Raw genomic sequence first — 20,570 nt, 5'->3', positions numbered from 1 at the left:
CATAAATCTTTATTTTTTTGCACATATATCTGGGCAAGTGTTTCATTTGAGAGTGGGCAATTCTGTGTGAAAGCACTCATTGGGATGGCCATGGAAAATAGGAGCTGAAGGGTCATGTGGTGATGTGATTATGTGAATCGAGCAGCAATGAGACGTGTCTGCACCTCCCTTGCAGGGTTGCACTGGCGACGACACCTCCTGGCTGGGTAGCGACGGGAATCCTCCTCCTCCTCCTGTGGTCCTGCTGGCTCGACGTCCAGCAGCTGGTCCCTCATGAGGGTCAGGTTGTGCAGCATGCAGCAGACCACGAACATGGAGACCCGTTCAGGAGAGTACTGCAAGGTGCCACCAGACTGATCCAGGCAACGGAACCTCTGTTTGAGGATCCTGATACAGTGATCGATGATGCACCTGGTGCCAGAATGAGTGTTGTTGTAGGCATGTCCTGGGGTTCCGTAGTGGAGTCAGCAGCCAAGCAGCCATCCACAATTCAGATTTGGCCCGGTGAAGATGGCAGACACACTGCTCGGGTGCAGGATGAAGGAATCGTGGCTGCTGCCTGGATACCTGGCATCAACTGCCAGGATCCTACGCTGGTGGTCACACCCCAGCTGCACATCGAGGGAGTGGAATCCCTTCCTATTGAAGACTTCGAGATGGTGTTGTGGCACCCTCAGGCCAATGTCTGTGTAGTCGATGGCACCCTGCACCCTGGGGAGCCCTGCAATCCGGACATTTCTGGCCTGCCACTCGACCTGCTTCTCCCTGGTCATTGGGAAGGAGATATAGTCCACTCTTCTCCTATATAGAGTATCGGTGACCTGCCAGGTGGAGCAATAGGCAGAGAATTGTGAGATGTTTGCTATGTCTGCAGTCACAGACTGGAAAGACCCTGTAGCATAAAAGTTCAGAGCTATGGTGACCTTGGTCTCAATGGTCAGAATGGTCCTGTGCCTTGTGTGAGGCTCCAGATCTTGACGCAGGACATTGCACAGCTCTCTCAGTACCTCCTTTCTAAATCTGAACCTTCGCAGGCATTGCTCATCACTGAGCTCCAGGAAGAAGAACTGACGTGTATAGACCCTTTGACGGTAGGGCCCCCTTGCTACTGGTCTCTGCTGGCCACCTCCGATGGCAGCTGGCTGATCACCTTCTTCCTGTTCCGCCACATTGTTGCAAGGTGCCTGACCCAATATGTGGTGTGGGGGGTTGGGGAGGGGGCTCAATTCGTGAATGCTGGCATAGATGTGTTGGGCTGAGTGGTTTGTTTCTGTGCTGTGGATGTAATGTGCATTTATATAGCACTATTAACATAGCAAAAGGTCAAAAGGCACTTCACAGGAGCCATTACAAAGGTGTAATGTATTTGCTAGTTCTTAATTGCAATGTGTTGCTCTGAATTCTTAAGCAAGAACCCATGAAGCAAATACATTAAACCTTTGTTAATAAAACAACAGGTGTATCAAACTACACCTTACTCGTTTATCCACTAAGCTCACAATTGCAGACCTCATCGTGGATGACCTAGACCCAACTGACTAGGGTTTTATTGAGTCTTGTGAACATCACGTGACTGGCTAAGCCACTCACAATGCAACAGTTCTACAATTATTTTAATTAAACTATAAAGCCGAGTTCCCCCTTATTACAGTAGCACTAGAACGGACAAATGAACAAATAAAATTTTGTGAACCTTAAATGGTCATGATGCACTCCAGTCCCTCTGGTGCCCATCACTCACAACAGCTCTACAACTATTTTAAAGTAGAACCTTAAATCAAGTGACCCCTTATTAAAAGGGGCACTAGAACTGACAAATGAACATATAACATTTTTTGAAACTATGGTCAAATTAATATTTGGTTGTCAGGGGTGATGATGCACTCCAGTCCCTCCGGTGCCCAGCTCTCGCGGAAGGCCGCAAGTGGACACCGCGGCAGGCAGTTGGGTTGAACGAGCCCTCGACCAGCCTATGCCTGGATCTGTTAATGGCCACCTCATACAGTAGAAATACAGATTTACTCCTCTTCAGCTTCTGATTATGGTCATTGAACGGTCTGAATACTTCAAAAATTTCCAGGTTTTCCTTCTATGCCTGTGGCTATCAACACATCATAATGATTGCACAAACATTGATTTATTCCCTGTAAGATCTGATCCATGGTAGCCTTAAATATCTTTGGTGAGGACTTGATACCATAAGGCAACTTAGTGTATGAATATAAAACTTTGTGTGTGTTGATTGTCAGATTCTGCTGACTATCCTTGTCAAAAGCTCCCAAATTACTGACATAACTCATCGTCACATCTATGTTGCCTTTTTAGTTTAATAGCCGTTAATCTCGCTCAATAAACTTTGATGGTCTGAGACGTGAATTGGCTAGGATAGACTGGAGAATGATACTTAAAGGGTGGATAGGCACTGGCAGACATTTAAAGATCACATGGATGAACTACAACAATTGTACATCCCTATGTGGTGTAAGAATACAAAAGGGAAGGTGGCTCAACTGTGGCTAACGAGGGAAATTAGGGAAAGTGTTAAATCCAAGGAAGAGGCATATAAATTGGCCAGAAAAAGCAGCAAACCCGAGGACTGGGAGAAATTTAGAATTCAGCAGAGGAGGAGTAAGGGTTTAATTAGGAGGGGGAAAATAGAGCATGAGAGTAAGCTTGCAGGGAACATAAAAACTGACTGCAAAAGCTGCTATAGATATATGAAGAGAAAAAGATTAGTGAAGACTAATGTAGGTCCCTTGCAGTCAGAATCAGGTGAATTCATAATGGGAATCAAGGAAATGGCAGACAAATTGAACAAATACTTTGGTTTTGTCTTCACTAAGGAAGACATGAATAATCTCCCGAAAATATTAGGGGACCGAGGGTCTAGCGAGAAGGAGGAACTGAAGGAAATTCTTATTAGTCAGGAAATTGTGTTCGGGAAATTGAAGGGACTGAAGGCCGATAAATCCCCAGGGCCTGATAGTCTGCATCCCAGAGTACTTACGGAAGTGGCCCGAGAAATAGTAGATGCATTGGTGGTCATTTTCCAACATTCCATGGACTCTGGATCAGTTCCTATGGATTGGAGGGTAGCTAATGTAACACCACTTTTTAAAAAAGGAAGGAGAGAAAAAAGGGAATTATAGACTGATTAGCCTGACATCAGTGATGGGGAAAAAGCTGGCATCAATTATTAAAGATGTAATAGCAGCGCATCTGGAAAGCAGTGACAGGATCGGTCCAAGTCAGCATGGATTTATGAAAGGGAAATCATCCTTGACAAATCTTTGAGAGTTTTTTGAGGATGTAACTAGTAGAATGGATAAGGGAGAACCAGTGGATGTGGTGTATTTGGACTTTCAAAAGGCTTTTGACAAGGTCCCACACAAGAGATTAGTATGCACAATTCCGCACATGGTATTGGGGGTAATGTATTGACATGGATAGAGAATTGATTGGCAGACAGGAAGCAAAGAGTGCGAATAAACGGATCCTTTTCAGAATGGCAGGCAGTGACTAGTGGGGTACCGCAGGGTTCAGTGCTGGGACCCCAGCTATTTACAATATACATTAATGATTTAGATGAAGGAATTGAAAGTACTATCTCCAAGTTTGCAGATGACACTAAGCTGGGTGGCAGTGTGAGCTATGAGGAGGATGCTAAGAGGCTGCAGGGGGACTTGGACAGGTTAGGTGAATGGGCAGATACATGGCAGATGAAGTATAATGTAGATAAATGTGAGGTTATCTACTTTGGTGGGAAAAATGGGAAGGCAGATTGTTATCTAAATGGTGACAGATTAGTAAAAGGGGAGGTGCAAAGAGACCTGGGTGTCATGATACATCAGTCATTAAAGGTAGGCATGCAGGTACAGCAGGCAGTAAAGAAAGCAAATGGTATGCTGGCCTTCATAGCGAGGGGATTTGAGTATAGGAACAGGGAGGTCTTACTGCAGTTGTACAGGGCCTTGGTGAGACCACACCTTGAGTATTGTGTGCCGTTTTGGTCTGATAATCTGAGGAAGGACGTGCTTGCAATTGACGGAGTGCAGCGAAGGCTCACCAGACTGATTCCCGGGATGGCAGAACTGACATATGAGGAAAGACTGGATCGGTTAGGCTTATACTCACTGGAATTTAGAAGAATGAGAGGGGATCTCATAGAAACTTATAAAATTCTGACGGGACTGGACAGGTTAGAGGCAGGTAGAATGTTCCCGATGTTGGGGAAGTCCAGAATCAGGGTCACGTCTAAAGATAAAGGGGTAAGCCATATAGGACCGAGATGAGGAGAAACGTTTTCACCCAGAGAGTTGTGAACCTGTGGAATTCTCTACCACAGAAAGTTGTTGAGTCCAGTTCGTTGGACATATTCAAAAGGGAGTTAGATGTGACCCTTATGGCTAAAGGGATCAAGGGGTATGGAGAGAAGGCTGGGGTGGGGTACTGAGGTTCCATGATCAGCCATGATCATATTGAATGGCGGTGCAGGCTCGAAGGACCGAATGGCCTGCTCCTGCATCTATTTTCTATGTTTCTATGTTTCTATGACACAACTGCCTAAGCCACTCAATGCAACAGCTCAACAAACCCGCGAGCCTACTCACAGGTGCATACAACAGGTAACCCAAGACTTGGTCAAAGAGGTAGGTTTCAAGGATTATCATACTCCTGCACCTATTTCTTATAAAGGAGGAGAGGTGGCAAGGCAGAGAGGATTAAGGGTCTAGCCAGCAGAAGGCGTTGCTGCCAATAGTGGGGTGAATTAAATGAAGGATGCACGAGGCCAGAATTGGAATTGCGCAGGGATCTCAGAGAGCTGTATGGCTGGAGGAGGTTTATTGAGGTAAGGTGGGGTGAGGCAATGGAGGGATTTGAACGCGAGGTTGAAAATTTGTAAAATTAAGACTTTGGTTTACTGGGAGCCAATGTATTTCAGCGAGTACATGGGATGATGGGTGGAGGGATGGGACAGATTGTTTCCAGTGTTTGAGGAGACATAGATTATAATATCAATTATATACTCGATTAAATGTAAGAAATTTAGGACAAGCAAGAGGAACTGTTTTACTTGGAGGGTAGTGAGGCTGTGGAATATATCGCAGTACAGTTTGAACCTCCCTTATCCGGCACCCTCGGGATGAGAGGAGGTCACGTGTTTGGGTGGACTGTGCCTTTAAGTGCTGTTGCTGGGGTAAGTATGTGTGTGTGCTGATTAGCTGTCAGCCAATCAGTGTGCAGGGGGCCTCGAAGAGCCGGCGGGCCTAGAAGAGCCAGGGGCCCCGAAGAGACGGTGGGCCCCGAAGAGACGACGGGCCCAAAAGAGTCGGCCCGACACCCTGGAGGGAACACTGTGGGGAGGAGCGGCCGGCCCGAGGACTGTGGCTTCAGGTGTTCCAGCAGGGCGATGAGGAGGAGGCAGCCAAAGGAGGAGAAAGATTATATTGGTGAGTAGGATTTTGACGGTAACGGTCTACGCATGCGCCACCCAGGAATGATCCCGGACGAGGGGTGGTACCGGATAAGGGAGTCCTGGGTAAGAGAGGTTCAACCTGTAGGAACTGAAGCAGAGACCTTGCCAACTTTTAAGAATGGATTAGATATATGGTTGAAGGGAAGGAGAGCAAAGGGACATGGGAACAGGGGATCGGGACTACTTCTCTGGGCCTAATCGCCTGTTTCCATGTTATAATTGCCATGTAATGATTAATGCAAATTAAAATGGCTTGATTTATGTAACACCTTTCACATCCTCAGGACATCCGAAAGCTCTTTACAGCCAAAGAAGTTCTTTTTGAAGTGTAGTCACTGTTGTAATGTAAGTAAACATGGCAGCCAGTTTGCGCACAATAAGGTCCCACAAATAGCAGAAAAACATATGAGCAGATAATCTCTTTTTTGGTAATGTTGGTTGAAGACACGAGGGAGAACTTCCTTGCTTTTCTGCGAATAGTGTTATGGGACCTTTTACGCCTGGGTTTAATATCTCATCCAAAAAACAGCACCTCCAACAGTGCAGCACCCCCTCAGAGTTGGGCTTGAATCCACAAACTTCTGATTCAGAGGCGATAGTGTCACCACTGAACCACGGCTATGAAGAAAGACACTTTGACACAGGAAACATGTTTAACTGGTCTTCAATTACTGACATTGAACATATAATTGCTTTTCTTTGTAAATGGTCAGTGCACAGACAATCATACACACAGATAGTTAACAAAGCAGAATTTATTTCGCAGTTGCAAGACCAACATATATCTAAATGACTTAATTGACCAGCAGAAACAACTTTTAGTTTAAACATACACCATTATTTACGCACAATCACCACGTCCAAAGTATCCTGAATTACTTCAGAAATTATAAAAGTTCACAGCATTAGAAAAAATCTGCACGAATGTATCAAGTTAAGAACTTGAAGTAGCTCATCACCATACGATTGAAGCTTGTTAATGGATGTGGGTGGAGGGATGTGGAGGACAGGGCAGGAACAGTTTCACAGTGTATTTAAACAAATATAGATAAGTGTTTCAGGTAGCGAAGTGCCGACTCCTAACAAGCTGGTTGCAAGTTCAGTTCCTGGGATATTTCTCACTCAGATGCCTCTCGGTCCTTGCCATTGCTTACACTATACTAGTAACACAACATTGAGAACCACGGTCACTGGCCAACTTGCTGTGCCAGAGCTGTGGCGTTTAGTGACACAAGTTGGAACTCCAACATGCCCGCCCCAAGACTGAGAAATTTTATTTGGTGAAGAACAACATTTCCAATAGCAGTCCCAGTTAGCAGGATTCAAGTGCAATATTTTTGTGTGCCCCAAGTTCCTTTTGTCAAATATTGAATTATCTTTTTCCGGTTGTGCTTTCAGCTATCATAATAATTTTCCTGTTATAAAATATTTTCAAAAAATAATTTCTATAAATGCTATTATAAAGTAGAAATCATATTCCTACAATACACTTTAAGAACTACATTTTTGGCATAAGTTTGCCACTGTAGTCCTTTAAACCCCAGGATGAGGCCTACAATGGAGTAATGTTGTATTTATTGTTTATTCAAGGGGAAAGTACTTCTCTATCACATATCAATCAGTTAAAATAAGCTTGCTCCACAATGGTCATGGCAAACTGTGATAAGCTTTGTTTCCTAGCAACACATACAGTGGGAGGGAGGAAAAGGAGTGCTGGAATCTAAAAGCTTTCAATTCTGAGACTGACAGCCTTATTCAGGAGGCTGGCCATTGCAGGGCATGTTTGCATTATTTGGTTTAACTCAAAAATTCTAAATTTGGGCTATTTTTCCAAGAAACTCTCAAAAAGAATCAGCCCGTTGTAGAATCTTGTTTGCTGGTATTCCTTTGGTGTTTTCCTATATAGCACGATAGAGTCAGAGGTGACTCACGGGGGGCTCACCTCGGCTTCCAATGTGGACGTTGTACCTATGTCTCGGAGGGGTGGATGGTTCTGCCTTTTGATGGTCAGGTAGCTGCCTATTCGGTAAGGGGGTTTTTGCCATTGGGAAAACTACCTGAAAATGGCAGGCAGCTTACTGGCTTGTGCCCTGGACTGTGGCGTCAGGTACAGATGGATATGCGAGGGGCCCGTTGTCATGGGAACTAGCTGGCATGGTTAGGCATGCACAGCCTACATCTCACCTGTCTAAAAGGTCACCAGGCGTCACTGTTTATAGTTTTATGTAGGGCACTGTTTCAGTACGCATTTACATGTAGAGTTCATAGTGCATTCTGTAAAATAATGCAAGGTGCCAATCAATGTGCCTTATTAGACTTCAAATTTGGCAACTGAATCCGTAACATCACGGGTTAAACAGGGCAGGGGAGGGGGTTACAGCGGGAGATTGGGGCAACTTCAGTCAAACTTTTTGGCCCTTACATTGAAATTCCAGTTACGATTACTCCCTGACCAGTAGTTAATGAGGGTGCAACCTTTCCTTGGTTTTATGAGGCAAATGCATCACCAGAAGAGCCCCTTTCATCACAAGGTGAAAGGTAATGGGGTAGACTTTCATCTTTATAGGCTGAGCGGTAATCTGGTAGAACGGAGCCTACCGCCCTCTCAAGTGGTATGTAAACCAGACAGGTTCTATAACGGACAGGCGATCCGCACGGCCAGATTCCGATCCAGGCAGTGTAGATAAATATTTACCCCCCATTTCCCCCAACCCTGAGACGTTTATTGTCTCTAGCCAGTCATAATTATTTTTCCTCCAGTTTAAATAATCAATGAACTTAAGAGAAAGCTATTCGGGTAATCTTTGTATGGAGCCACACTACAAATATTGGAAAATCCAGCCAGCGATTTTGACGCGCGAAACTATTTTGCGACACGCGCTGGCTGTAAGCGAGACACCGCCAGTGGTACGAGGCCTTGTAGAGTTTACCCTGTAAATAAGATCCCACATGCAACGGAAGTACTTGAGTGAACATATCCACACCTTGAAAGGAATTATACTTTCACCTTTTTTTATTATTAGCAGCGGCACAAAAAAAACCGTTTAAAATTTGCAAGCAGCAATGAGTGACATAAGGAAACTGGCAGGCAGGAAGGAAGCAGTGCCAAGGGCAGGTGGCAATGCTGATAAGCAAATTTATGAACTTGATGAGTCAAAGTCTGGTAAGCAGATGTTGGGATGTAATGGTTTGTGTACCATTGAAACCGAGTACAGGCTTACTCAAGCAGATCCTAGGAGGAAAAGGAGAAAGATTGTGTGATATTGAAGTACATTTAGAACAAGACTTATCATCTAACTGAAGATTTACGAGAGAGAAACAAAGACAAAAACAATTACTTTCAGGTCACGTTCCCCAAGCCACTCAACAAGCCTGACATGTTGAGAGTCCCATAGCCAGGAACTTATGATTTGTGTGCGAGAGTGCTAATTATGAGATAAATAAATAGCTGGCCAGAGAGCTAATGTAAATCTTTTATTAATAGGGTAAATTATGTGCAATTGTGGCCTTGACTGTTGCGAAATTTACCCTGTGGAATAAAAGGTTTTCACTAGTTTTGTGACTAGTTCTTTATTAATTCAGTATCTGGGTTTGAACACCTTCTGACAGAAGTGGATATTTATAGAAATTTACAGCATGAAATGAGGCCATTCGGCCCATCGTGCCTGTGCCGGCTCTTTGAAAGAGCAATCCAATTAGTCCCACTGCCCTGCTCTTTCCCCAGAGCCCAGCATCGTAAATTTCCCCCTCATATTGGAGTAGTAATAAAAAAAAAAGCACAAACACTACTTCAAGCGAGTTCTTACTTTCACCATGGAAAGAGGGGACACTGTAACCACCAGTGTTGTACTCATGGAGGTCGTCGCTGAAGGAGATGGGGAGCTACAGTATGTGGACGATGCCTGCATCTGCGCACACAGAGGCTGAACTCCAGGACATAGTTAATGTATTTACTGAGGCGTACGAAAGCATGGGCCTTACTCTAAACATCCATAAGACAAAGATCCTCCACCAGCCTGTCCTCACCACACAGCACTGTCCCCCAGTCATCAAGATCCACGGCATGGCCATGGACCACTTCCCATACCTCGGGAGCCTCCTGCCAACAAGAGCAGGCATTGACGACGAGATCCAACGGCTCCAGTGCGCCAGTGCAGCCTTCGGCCGCCTGAAGAAAAGAGTGTTTGAAGACCAGGCCCTCAAAACTGTGACCAAGCTCATGATCTACAGGGCTGTAGTAATACCTGCCCTCCTGTGTGGCTCAGAGACATGGACCATGTACAGTAGTCACCTCAAATCGCTGGAAGAATACCACCAACGATGTCTCCGCAAGATCCTACAAATCCCCTGGGAGGACAGACTCACCAACATCAGCGTCCTCGTCCAGGCTAACAGCCCCAGCATCGAAGCACTGACCACACTCGATCAGCTCCGCTGGGCAGGCCGCATAGTTCACATGCCAGACACGAGACTCCCAAAGCAAGTGCTCTACTCGGAGCTCCTTCATGGCAAACGAGCCAAAGGTGGGCAGCGGAAACATTACAAGGACACCCTCAAAGCCTCCTTGATAAAGTGCGACATCCCCACTGACACCTGGGAGTCCCTGGCCAGAGACCGCCCTAAGTGGAGGAAGTACATCCGGGAGGGCGCTGAGCACCGTGAGTCTCAACACCGAGAGCATGCAGAAATCAAGCGCAAGCAGCGGAAAGAGCATGCGGCAAACCAGTCCCACCCAACCTTTCCCTCAACGACTATCTGTCCCACCTGTGACAAAGTCTGTGGCTCTCATATTGAACTGTTCAGCCACCAAAGAACTCACTTCAGGAGTGGAAGCAAGTCTTCCTCAATTCCGAGGGACTGCCTATGATGATGATGACTCATGGAGGGTGAATTTCTGTGCGGGTTCCCCTGCTCGGCTGCTGAGGAAACCACAGGGAAACAGGTCAAATGCTGGTGAATGAGTAGGAGAGCCCTCCCACTGTGGAAAATTACCCCCACAATGTCTACACCGAGCTTGGAAATGTGCAGGTGATTTCAGAATGAAATGTTGGCCTCGTTGCCAATAGATGCTGGTAAATCTTTGAATCGCTGTTGAGTCACAGGACAGAAAGTTGTCAAAAATGGGGAGCAATTTCCAACTGCCCCTTAGCCGATTCTACACTGACAAGTGGGCCGTCCATAGAGGAAAATGGGATGGGGCGAAGGGGAGATTAACTTTAATTCACCCTTTGGATGCTCAAGGGCCGCCTGATGCAATTTTCAGGCAGGTCTGTCAATTGGCCTACATCAGGCCCGCCTCTTTCAGGTGGGAGACGATTTAAATATGAAAATTGGGGCCACATGCTGTTGTCCCGATCACAATTATGAAGTAGAAATGGGCAGCGCGTGCTGTGTAGGCTCCGCCCATTTGTACCAGGCAGTGAGTGGCCAAGCTTATGGTCCTGAAGGGGACAACTAGTGGCCGCTTCGCAAAAGGGACACAAACCTCTCGTCTTTTATTTTTCAGTTCCTGGCTCTGCAAAAATACTGCGGCTTGCTGTCGGCCAGTCCCCTACCCCAACTCCACCCAGGCCCAATCTGCCAGCCGGTTCAGCTTCGAAACAGCCATTTCCTGCCCTCCCACAGCTGGCTGCTTTCCAATGAGGCCCGACTGAGGAAATGGATCGTCCCTCCTGAATCTGGATTCAGGAGCGCAAGTGGCTGCTCCACCGATTCACACCCGTTTCGGGCGGAAGTTGAAAATCCCTCCCATGGTTTGGGAGCTGTGTAAAAATTAGAGATGATACCCTTTCACTGCAAAGGGTGCAAATACAAAGTTTACTGAGGAAAACAGGTTCACAGATCAATGACAGCCAGTTCCATGTCATTATGAAGCAGTTTTCTGTTTTAGCAGCGATGCCGAGGTAACAGTGTAACTCAGCATCTCATGTTGCTTGGGTTTGACACTACATGAGTAGAACGCAGTGCTTAAAAAGTATTCATGGGCTCTACTGGACCTTATAAACTTAAGCAGAGATTTTAAAAATGTTTTGATAAAGCAGACATTTGAAGCTTATAAGTTAGCACTGGGGTGCGCAGCTCTGTGCGTGAGCGTGAACACAGAGGGGGTGAAATTAATCTTCATCAGCAGCGCGAAATAGGCTCATAGCAAATCGGCAGCCCGTTTTACACTTTTGCGTCAATGGGAAAGAAAATATGGCATGGTGTAAAGCGGGCTGCCGATTCACTAGGAACTCGTTTTGCGCTCCTGGTGAAGACTAATTTCACCTCACAGGGAGTGCAGTTCCAGCCAAGCAGTGTTAACCAAGTGCTGGCAATTGGGAATTCATTCTGTTGCTACTAGTCTCGGGGTTGAAGTACAATTTAAACACAGCCTGGGTCTCCAATAATTCATTCTTGATTAGGTTATTTTTTAATTCTTCATATGTAGCATATGAAATTAGTCAGAGTTTTTTACTTTGTGGGGACATCTTTAGAGGTCATATCAGCAACTCACATTCTCACCGCGTTGATGTGACATGACTAACAAAGCTGCTCTTGGATAAATAAAGTACCGGTATAGAATGGAACAGAAACAAAAAATGCTGGAAATCTCAGTGAGTACTGCAGCATCTGTGGAGAGAAACAGAGTCAACGTTTTGGGTCTGTGACCCTTCGTCAGAACTGCTTTGGTATAGAAATGGGACTGCTAGAGCCTCCCACTGTTCTACAAGGTGTTCAAATATCAAACTTTCTCTTCCCTTATAATGCACTGGAAGTTTGGATTTTGAGCCTTTATATTGTTTATGGAGTTGAGAGAGAGGGGATGTGATTTTTCTACTGATTGGCTTTAGTTCCGACGGGTTTACATGGGCTCGCCACCACAAATGGGAACTCTGGCCTACGGTGTGAAAGACCAAACACTGCCTGGTCAGGGAACCAAAAGAGATGAAAGATAAATGCAAGGTAAATGAAACACCACGATTTCACTCACTGACACACTTTAAAACAGCTTAAGTACTCACAACATCAGAATCATCGTGGTAAATTCTTTCAGTGTTTGATCTGCTGCTGTCCAGGTTATCAGCAATGCAGACTTCATCAGTATTGGTTTGAAGAACGGAGTATCGATAGACCAAGGCCCTACATAGAGAGATGGAAATCAGCGCTTTTGAATAATTTCATAAGTTGATCTGAGAAATAAACTTTTATAACCCAACCCGCTTGAAAATAAACTATAAACAAAAAGATAGTCGCATGCTATGAATTGGAAGCAAATATAAAAGGTACATTTTCAATCGGACAGCTGCTGATCCATGAGGTAACGTACACACACATTCAAATAGCATTAAAAAAATAACAACTTGTATTTATATAGCACCTTTAACATAGTGAAACGTCCCAAGGCGCTTCACGGGACTATTATAAGATTAGCGCAGGCTTGGTCAAAGAGGTAGATTTTAGGGAGCATCTTGAAGGAGGAAAGAGAGGTAGAGAGGAAAATAGAAGAAAAAGATTGGCAAACCCTTCAATAACTTATGGTTCAACGCACAGTCCCATGTGAAAATATGCCACATGGACCAGGAAAAGTCCAGATTCATTTGTTGGTTTGGGTTGAGCACACTGATCTCAGCCACAGGTGCTGGGCAGATGCTCCATTCAGATTCCCCCGAGAGGCTTGCTCAGTTTGGAATGCAGGACTGCGTGGTCCTTGGCCAGCTCCCTTGCTTACGTTGCTTTGTTCCCTATTTGGATGCAGGGATTGTAGATTCATTAAAATGAGCCCGACGACTTTGCTTTATAATGAGTAAGGGTAAATGGGTAAATGACTAAATGGGTAAAACCTGTGAAATTCATTGAAGTAAGCTGAGAATCGCAGCACCTTTTCACAGTTCAACATTAACAGAGTTAGAATGACACTGTTTGCTGCTGCAGTCCCTATGGTCCACACGACTTTACCAAGCAGTTGTTTTTTGAGCCCGCTCACAATGAAAGGTCATGACTGAAATACTGCACAGCAGAAAGAAAGACTTGGATTTATATAGCACCTTTCACGACCACCAGACGTTTCAAAGCAATTTACAGCCGGTGAAGTACTTCTAGAGTGTAGTCACTGTTGTCATGTAGGAAACGCAGCAGCCAATTTGCACACAAGCAAGCTCCCACAAACAGCAATGTGATAATGACCGGATAATCTATTTTTTTATGATGTTGATTGAGGGACAAATATTGGCCAGGAAACCAGTGATAACTCCCCTGCTCTTCTGCGAAATAGTGCCTTGAGATCTTTTACGTCCATCTGAGAAGGCAGGTTTAACATCTCATCTGAAAGATGGCACCTCCAACAGTGCAGCACTCGCTCAGCACTGCACTGGAGTGTCAGCCTAGATTTTTATTTTCAAGTCCCTGGAGCGGGACTTGAACCCACAACCTTCATGACTCAGAGACAAGGGTGCTACCCACTGAGCCACAGCTGACACTAGCAGGGGTTTAATTTCATTTCTTTCAGTAAATACATGTGACTTAAAACAAGGGAAAACAATGACAGATTTCAGCTTCTGGTTTCCTTACCTTCCTCCACACACATATTTCTTGAAAATAAGGATAATGCCTGTTATCATCAGCACTGATGCTGCCAATACACTGATAACAATGATGATGGTAGTAATCTTGGGTACCTGTTAATAAATACAACAATGTTTTACAAAATTCAGACAAGTAAAACTCATTTTAATTACACATAATACATAGAAAGAATTTGCATTTATATAGCACCATATCACATCTTTTAAGAATACCCCCAAAATACGGTTCGCACTTTGGCCCAGGATTTCCTGAAACCGTATGGCGTAACAATGGTGTAAGCACAGTATACTGCCAATTTTGGGCACAAAAGATTGAGGAAATTGGAGCACAAGTGATTCACGGCTGTTTTTATGCTATGCCTGAATTTCCTCAAACTTTTACACCGATTCCAAGAAACCTCAGTCAATACGCTCTGCCTCTCATTAACATAGCTCCGCCTCCTCCCACAGAAATGTGTAGCTGACGCGAATTTCCTGAACTTACAGAATTCTGAATGGGCTTAAATTAACACCTAAAATATCAAGCACAAAGTTATATTTCTGGTGTTTTATGGCATTTTTGTTGCATTTCACCTCACTGAGGCCTAAAATGTGTTTTCTTTATCTTTGAATGTCTTTATTGCATCAGAATTATTTCCTTTAAAAATTGAAAAACTTCCACAATTGCATTTTCTTAAATGTGCTGTGCCTGATGTGTGTAAATGATGGTTTTACGGCTTCAAACTTTAATTTTTATGCATAAAGAGGGACTTAATGAAGGAATAGGGTGTTCTGCGCTTTCCTTGGTCTCCAATTGTTATACTAATTTTACGTTCCAGTGTAAGCTGACGAGATTCTCAGGAAATTTCAGTGTAACTCACTGACGAGAAGATTTCAGCTTAAATTTTGGCACAACCTGATGGTTACACCATTGCAGAAATTGGCGGGCCTCTGTATGCAATCTTTGTTTTGAAGTGCAGTCACCGTCGTTATGTGGGCAAACAGGGCAGCCATTTTGCACACAGCAAGGTCCCACCAACAGCAATGAGTTGGACGGCCAGTTAATCTGTTTTTTTTGGTGAAGTTGGTTGAGGAAAGAATGGAGGTCTGACACCAGAACTTGATACATGTCTTTAAAAATTGCCGTGGCTCTTTAACTTCCACCTGAACCACCAGAACAGGTGAACGGTCGGGAGGAGTTCTGCTTATTGTCATACCTAAAGATGGCATCTCAAACAATGCAGCACTCCCTCAGGACTGCACTGGAATCTCAGCTTGGATCATGTGATCTAGTCCTGGAGTGGGGATTGTGTTAAACTGAAACTTAATTTATAATGTTATGACTTGTTATTTCATTCCTCAACTACAGTGTCACACAACTCCTTGCTCCTCCTCGCCACAGATGCTTTTTGGAACTGTTTGAGAACGTCCATCTATTTTGTAGAGCATGACCAACTCTTCACATCAGTCCAGAGTATTCCCCCCTTAAAAGGGTGTATTGCCACAAATAAAGAGACATGTCCAACTGAGCTAACCAACTCAAATCAGAGATTGTATTTTAAATTATAGTAAAACATCATGAATTGGGAACAGTTAAAATGGATTGGAACAAAACAGAATTCAAAATGCCCATTGGCTGCAGAAATCTAGCAGTATCAGCTAACTCAGCACAGTTAGGTAGAAACACTAGACGGCCATTTATCTTTAGACTGTGACCCCTGGTTCTGGACTTCCGCAACATCGGGAACATTCCTCCTGTGTCTAGCCTCTCCAGCCCCATCAGAATTTTATAAGTTTCTATGAGATCCCCTCTCAATCTTATAAATTCCAGTGAGTATAAGCCTAGCCGATCCAGTCTTTCCTCATATGTCAGTCCTGCCATCCCGGGAATCAGTCTGGTGAACCTAACGGATACACTTCCCACCTCACACCCAAAGCCATTGACACAAAGCAGTCCTGCAAACAACCAACCACCCACTGCACATTCTCCCATTGGTCCCTGTCAATTCATGTCTTCCCAATCATCATCAAGAATGTTAAACAGCGACTTGCCACCCAGCAACCAAGAACAGGCAAGACAGAAAAGTGGTGCAAACTAATACATTTTTTATGATTCTATAAAAGAACGGAAACTCTCTCTCCTGCGACAGATGGAACTGGTGCTCTCCACTCTCTCTCCTGTGACAGATGGAACTGGTGCTCTCCACTCTCTCTCCTGTGACAGTTGGAACTGGTGCTCTCCACTCTCTGTCCTGTGACAGTTGGAACTGGTGCTCTCCACTCTCCCGTCCTGCGACAGTTGGAACTGATGCTCTCCACTCTCTCTCCTGCGACAGTTGGAACTGATGCTCTCCACTCTCTCTCCTGCGACAGTTGGAACTGATGCTCTCCACTCTCTCTCCTGCGACAGTTGGAACTGATGCTCTCCACTCTCCCGTCCTGTGACAGTGGGAACTGGTGCTCTCCACTCTCCCGTCCTGTGACAGTTGGAACTGGTGCTCTCCACTCTCTGTCCTGTGACAGTTGGAACTGGTGCTCTCCACTCTCTCTCCTGCGACAGTTGGAACTGATGCTCTCCACTCTCTCTCCTGCGACAGTTGGAACTGGTGCTCTCCACTCTCTCTCCTGCGACAGTTGGAACTGATGCTCTCCACTCTCCCGTCCTGCGACAGTTGGAACTGATGCTCTCCACTCTCCCGTCCTGCGACAGTTGGAACTGGTGCTCTCCACTCTCTCTCCTGCGACAGTTGGAACTGATGCTCTCCACTCTCTCTGCTGCGACAGTGGGAACTGGTGCTCTCCACTCTCCCGTCCTGTGACAGTTGGAACTGGTGCTCTCCACTCTCCCGTCCTGCGACAGTTGGAACTGGTGCTCTCCACTCTCTCTCCTGCGACAGTTGGAACTGGTGCTCTCCACTCTCTCTCCTGCGACAGTTGGAACTGGTGCTCTCCACTCTCTCTCCTGCGACAGTTGGAACTGATGCTCTCCACTCTCTCTCCTGCGACAGTTGGAACTGATGCTCTCCACTCTCCCGTCCTGCGACAGTTGGAACTGATGCTCTCCACTCTCCCGTCCTGCGACAGTTGGAACTGGTGCTCTCCACTCTCTGTACTGTGACAGTTTGAACTGGTGCTCTCCACTCTCTGTACTGTGACAGTTGGAACTGGTGCTCTCCACTCTCTCTCCTGCGACAGTTGGAACTGGTGCTCTCCACTCTCCCGTCCTGTGACAGTTGGAACTGGTGCTCTCCACTCTTCCCGTCCTGTAACAGTTGGAACTGGTGCTCTCCACTCTCTCTCCTGTGACAGTTTGAACTGGTGCTCTCCACTCTCTCTCCTGTGACAGTTGGAACTGGTGCTCTCCACTCTCCCGTCCTGCGACAGTTGGAACTGGTGCTCTCCACTCTCTCTCCTGCGACAATGGGAACTGGTGCTCTCCACTCTCCCGTCCTGCGACAGTTGCAACTGGTGCTCTCCACTCTCCCGTCCTGCGACAGTTGGAACTGGTGCTCTCCACTCTCCCGTCCTGCGACAGTTGCAACTGGTGCTCTCCACTCTCCCGTCCTGCGACAGTTGGAACTGGTGCTCTCCACTCTCCCGTCCTGCGACAATGGGAACTGGTGCTCTCCACTCTCTCTCCTGTGACAGTTTGAACTGGTACTCTCCACTCTCTCTCCTGCGACAGTTGGAACTGGTGCTCTCCACTCTCCCGTCCTGCGACAATGGGAACTGGTGCTCTCCACTCTCTCTCCTGTGACAGTTGGAACTGGTGCTCTCCATTCTTCCCGTCCTGTAACAGTTGGAACTGGTGCTCTCCACTCTCTGTACTGTGACAGTTGGAACTGGTGCTCTCCACTCTCTCTCCTGCGACAGTTGGAACTGGTGCTCTCCACTCTCCCGTCCTGTGACAGTTGGAACTGGTGCTCTCCACTCTTCCCGTCCTGTAACAGTTGGAACTGGTGCTCTCCACTCTCTCTCCTGTGACAGTTGGAACTGGTGCTCTCCACTCTCTCTCCTGTGACAGTTGGAACTGGTGCTCTCCACTCTCCCGTCCTGCGACAGTTGGAACTGGTGCTCTCCACTCTCTCTCCTGCGACAATGGGAACTGGTGCTCTCCACTCTCCCGTCCTGCGACAGTTGCAACTGGTGCTCTCCACTCTCCCGTCCTGCGACAGTTGGAACTGGTGCTCTCCACTCTCCCATCCTGCGACAGTTGCAACTGGTGCTCTCCACTCTCCCGTCCTGCGACAGTTGGAACTGGTGCTCTCCACTCTCCCGTCCTGCGACAATGGGAACTGGTGCTCTCCACTCTCTCTCCTGTGACAGTTTGAACTGGTACTCTCCACTCTCTCTCCTGCGACAGTTGGAACTGGTGCTCTCCACTCTCCCGTCCTGCGACAATGGGAACTGGTGCTCTCCACTCTCTCTCCTGTGACAGTTGGAACTGGTGCTCTCCATTCTCTGTCCTGCGACAGTGGGAACTGGTGCTCTCCACTCTCTCTCCTGTGACAGTGGGAACTGGTGCTCTCCACTCTCTCTCCTGTGACAGTTGGAACTGGTGCTCTCCACTCTCTCTCCTGTGACAGTTGGAACTGGTGCTCTCCACTCTCTCTCCTGTGACAGTTGGAACTGGTGCTCTCCACTCTCTCTCCTGTGACAGTTTGAACTGGTGCTCTCCACTCTCCTGTCCTGCGACAATGGGAACTGGTGCTCTCCACTCTCCCGTCCTGCGACAGTTGGAACTGGTGCTCTCCACTCTCTCTCCTGCGACAGTTGGAACTGGTGCTCTCCACTCTCTCTCCTGCGACAGTTGGAACTGGTGCTCTCCACTCTCTCTCCCGCGACAGTTGGAACTGGTGCTCTCCACTCTCTCTCCTGCGACAGTTGGAACTGGTGCTCTCCACTCTCTCTCCTGCGACAGTTGGAACTGGTGCTCTCCACTCTCCCGTCCTGCGACAGTTGGAACTGATGCTCTCCACTCTCCCGTCCTGCGACAGTTGGAACTGATGCTCTCCACTCTCCGATCCTGTGAGAGTTTGAACTGGTGCTCTCCACTCACTCATCCTGTGACCGTTGGAACTGGTGCTCTCCACTCTCTCGTCCTGTGACAGTTGGAACTGGTGCTCTCCACTCTCCCGTTGGTGTAGGAGGGAGGGCTTTCGTTTCCTGAACAATTCGGACCACTTCTGGGGTAGGTGGGACCTGTACAAGTCGGACAGGTTACACCTCAACAGAGACGGGACCAATGTTCTCGCGGGTGGTTTTGATAGTACAGTTGGGAGGGCTTTAAACTAGCTTGGCAGGGGGATGGGAACCCAGGAGAGGGCTCTGAGCTAGTTAGAGTGGGTGAGAGCTCAGTCATTGAAGGTTGGCATGCAGGTACAGCAGGCGGTTAAGAAAGCAAATGGCATGTTGGCCTTCATAGCGAGGGGATTTGAGTACAAGGGCAGGGAGGTGTTGCTACAATTGTACAGGGCCTTGGTGAGGCCACACCTGGAGTATTGTGTACAGTTTTGGTCTCCTAACCTGAGGAAGGACATTCTTGCTATTGAGGGAGTGCAGCGAAGGTTCACCAGACTGATTCCCGGGATGGCGGGACTGACCTATCAAGAAAGACTGGATCAACTGGGCTTGTATTCACTGGAGTTCAGAAGAATGAGAGGGGACCTCATAGAAACGTTTAAAATTCTGACAGGGTTAGACAGGTTAGATGCAGGAAGAATGTTCCCAATGTTGGGGAAGTCCAGAACCAGGGGACACAGTCTAAGGATAAGGGGGAAGCCATTTAGGACCGAAATGAGGAGGAATTTCTTCACCCAGAGAGTGGTGAACCTGTGGAATTCTCTACCACAGAAAATTGTTGAGGCCAATTCACTAAATATATTCAAAAAGGAGTTAGATGAAGTCCTTACTACTAGGGGAATCAAGGGGTATGGTGAGAAAGCAGGAATGGGGTACTGAAGTTGCATGTTCAGCCATGAACTCATTGAATGGCGGTGCAGGCTAGAAGGGCCGAATGGCCTACTCCTGCACCTATTTTCTATGTTTCTATGTTTCTATGAACAGAACCCCAAGAAAGAATGCAAAAGGCAGGAGGCAACAGAGCAGAGTAGCACTGGGGTAAGTGTAAACCACAAGGTGATAGGAAGGGACAATATGTATGAATATAAAAAGGCTGCAGGAGGGGCCAAACTAAAAATCATGGTTTAAAAACTAGTATTAAAACACTTTACCTAAACGCACGCAGCATTCGAAACAAAGTAAATTAGTTGTCGGCACAAATCATTACAAATGAGTATGATTTGGTGGCCATTACTGAAACGTGGTTGCAGGGTGACCAAGACTGGGAATTAAACATACAGGGGTATCTGACAATTTGGAAAGATAGACAAGAAGGGAAAGGAGGTGGGGTAGCTCTGTTAATAAAGGATGATATCAGGGCAGTTGTGAGAGACGATATTAGCTCTAATGAACAAAATGTTGAATCATTGTGGGTGAAGATTAGAGATAGTAAGGAGAAAAAGTCACTGGTGGGCGTAGTTTATAGGCCC

General features: G+C 46.4%; 1 protein-coding gene across 1 annotated transcript in view; it reads right to left on the bottom strand.

The window, feature by feature from the left end:
- Positions 1-6,234: 6,234 nt before the first annotated feature.
- Positions 6,235-20,570, bottom strand: part of LOC139280859 (sortilin-like) — a 200,037-nt gene continuing 185,701 nt past the window's right edge. The window contains exons 19-21 of the mRNA XM_070900614.1: positions 14,027-14,133; positions 12,481-12,598; positions 6,235-8,708 (exon numbers count right to left, since the gene is read on the bottom strand). Of these exons, the coding sequence (XP_070756715.1) occupies positions 8,694-8,708; positions 12,481-12,598; positions 14,027-14,133 (240 nt within the window). The 3' untranslated portion in view covers positions 6,235-8,693. The remainder of the gene's footprint in view (positions 8,709-12,480; positions 12,599-14,026; positions 14,134-20,570) is intronic.

This window comes from Pristiophorus japonicus, chromosome 15, assembly GCF_044704955.1.
Source record: "Pristiophorus japonicus isolate sPriJap1 chromosome 15, sPriJap1.hap1, whole genome shotgun sequence".
NCBI lineage: Eukaryota > Metazoa > Chordata > Chondrichthyes > Pristiophoridae > Pristiophorus > Pristiophorus japonicus.
The sequence above is the reverse complement of the archived record's forward strand: the minus strand, read 5'-3'. Positions and strand labels throughout refer to the sequence as shown.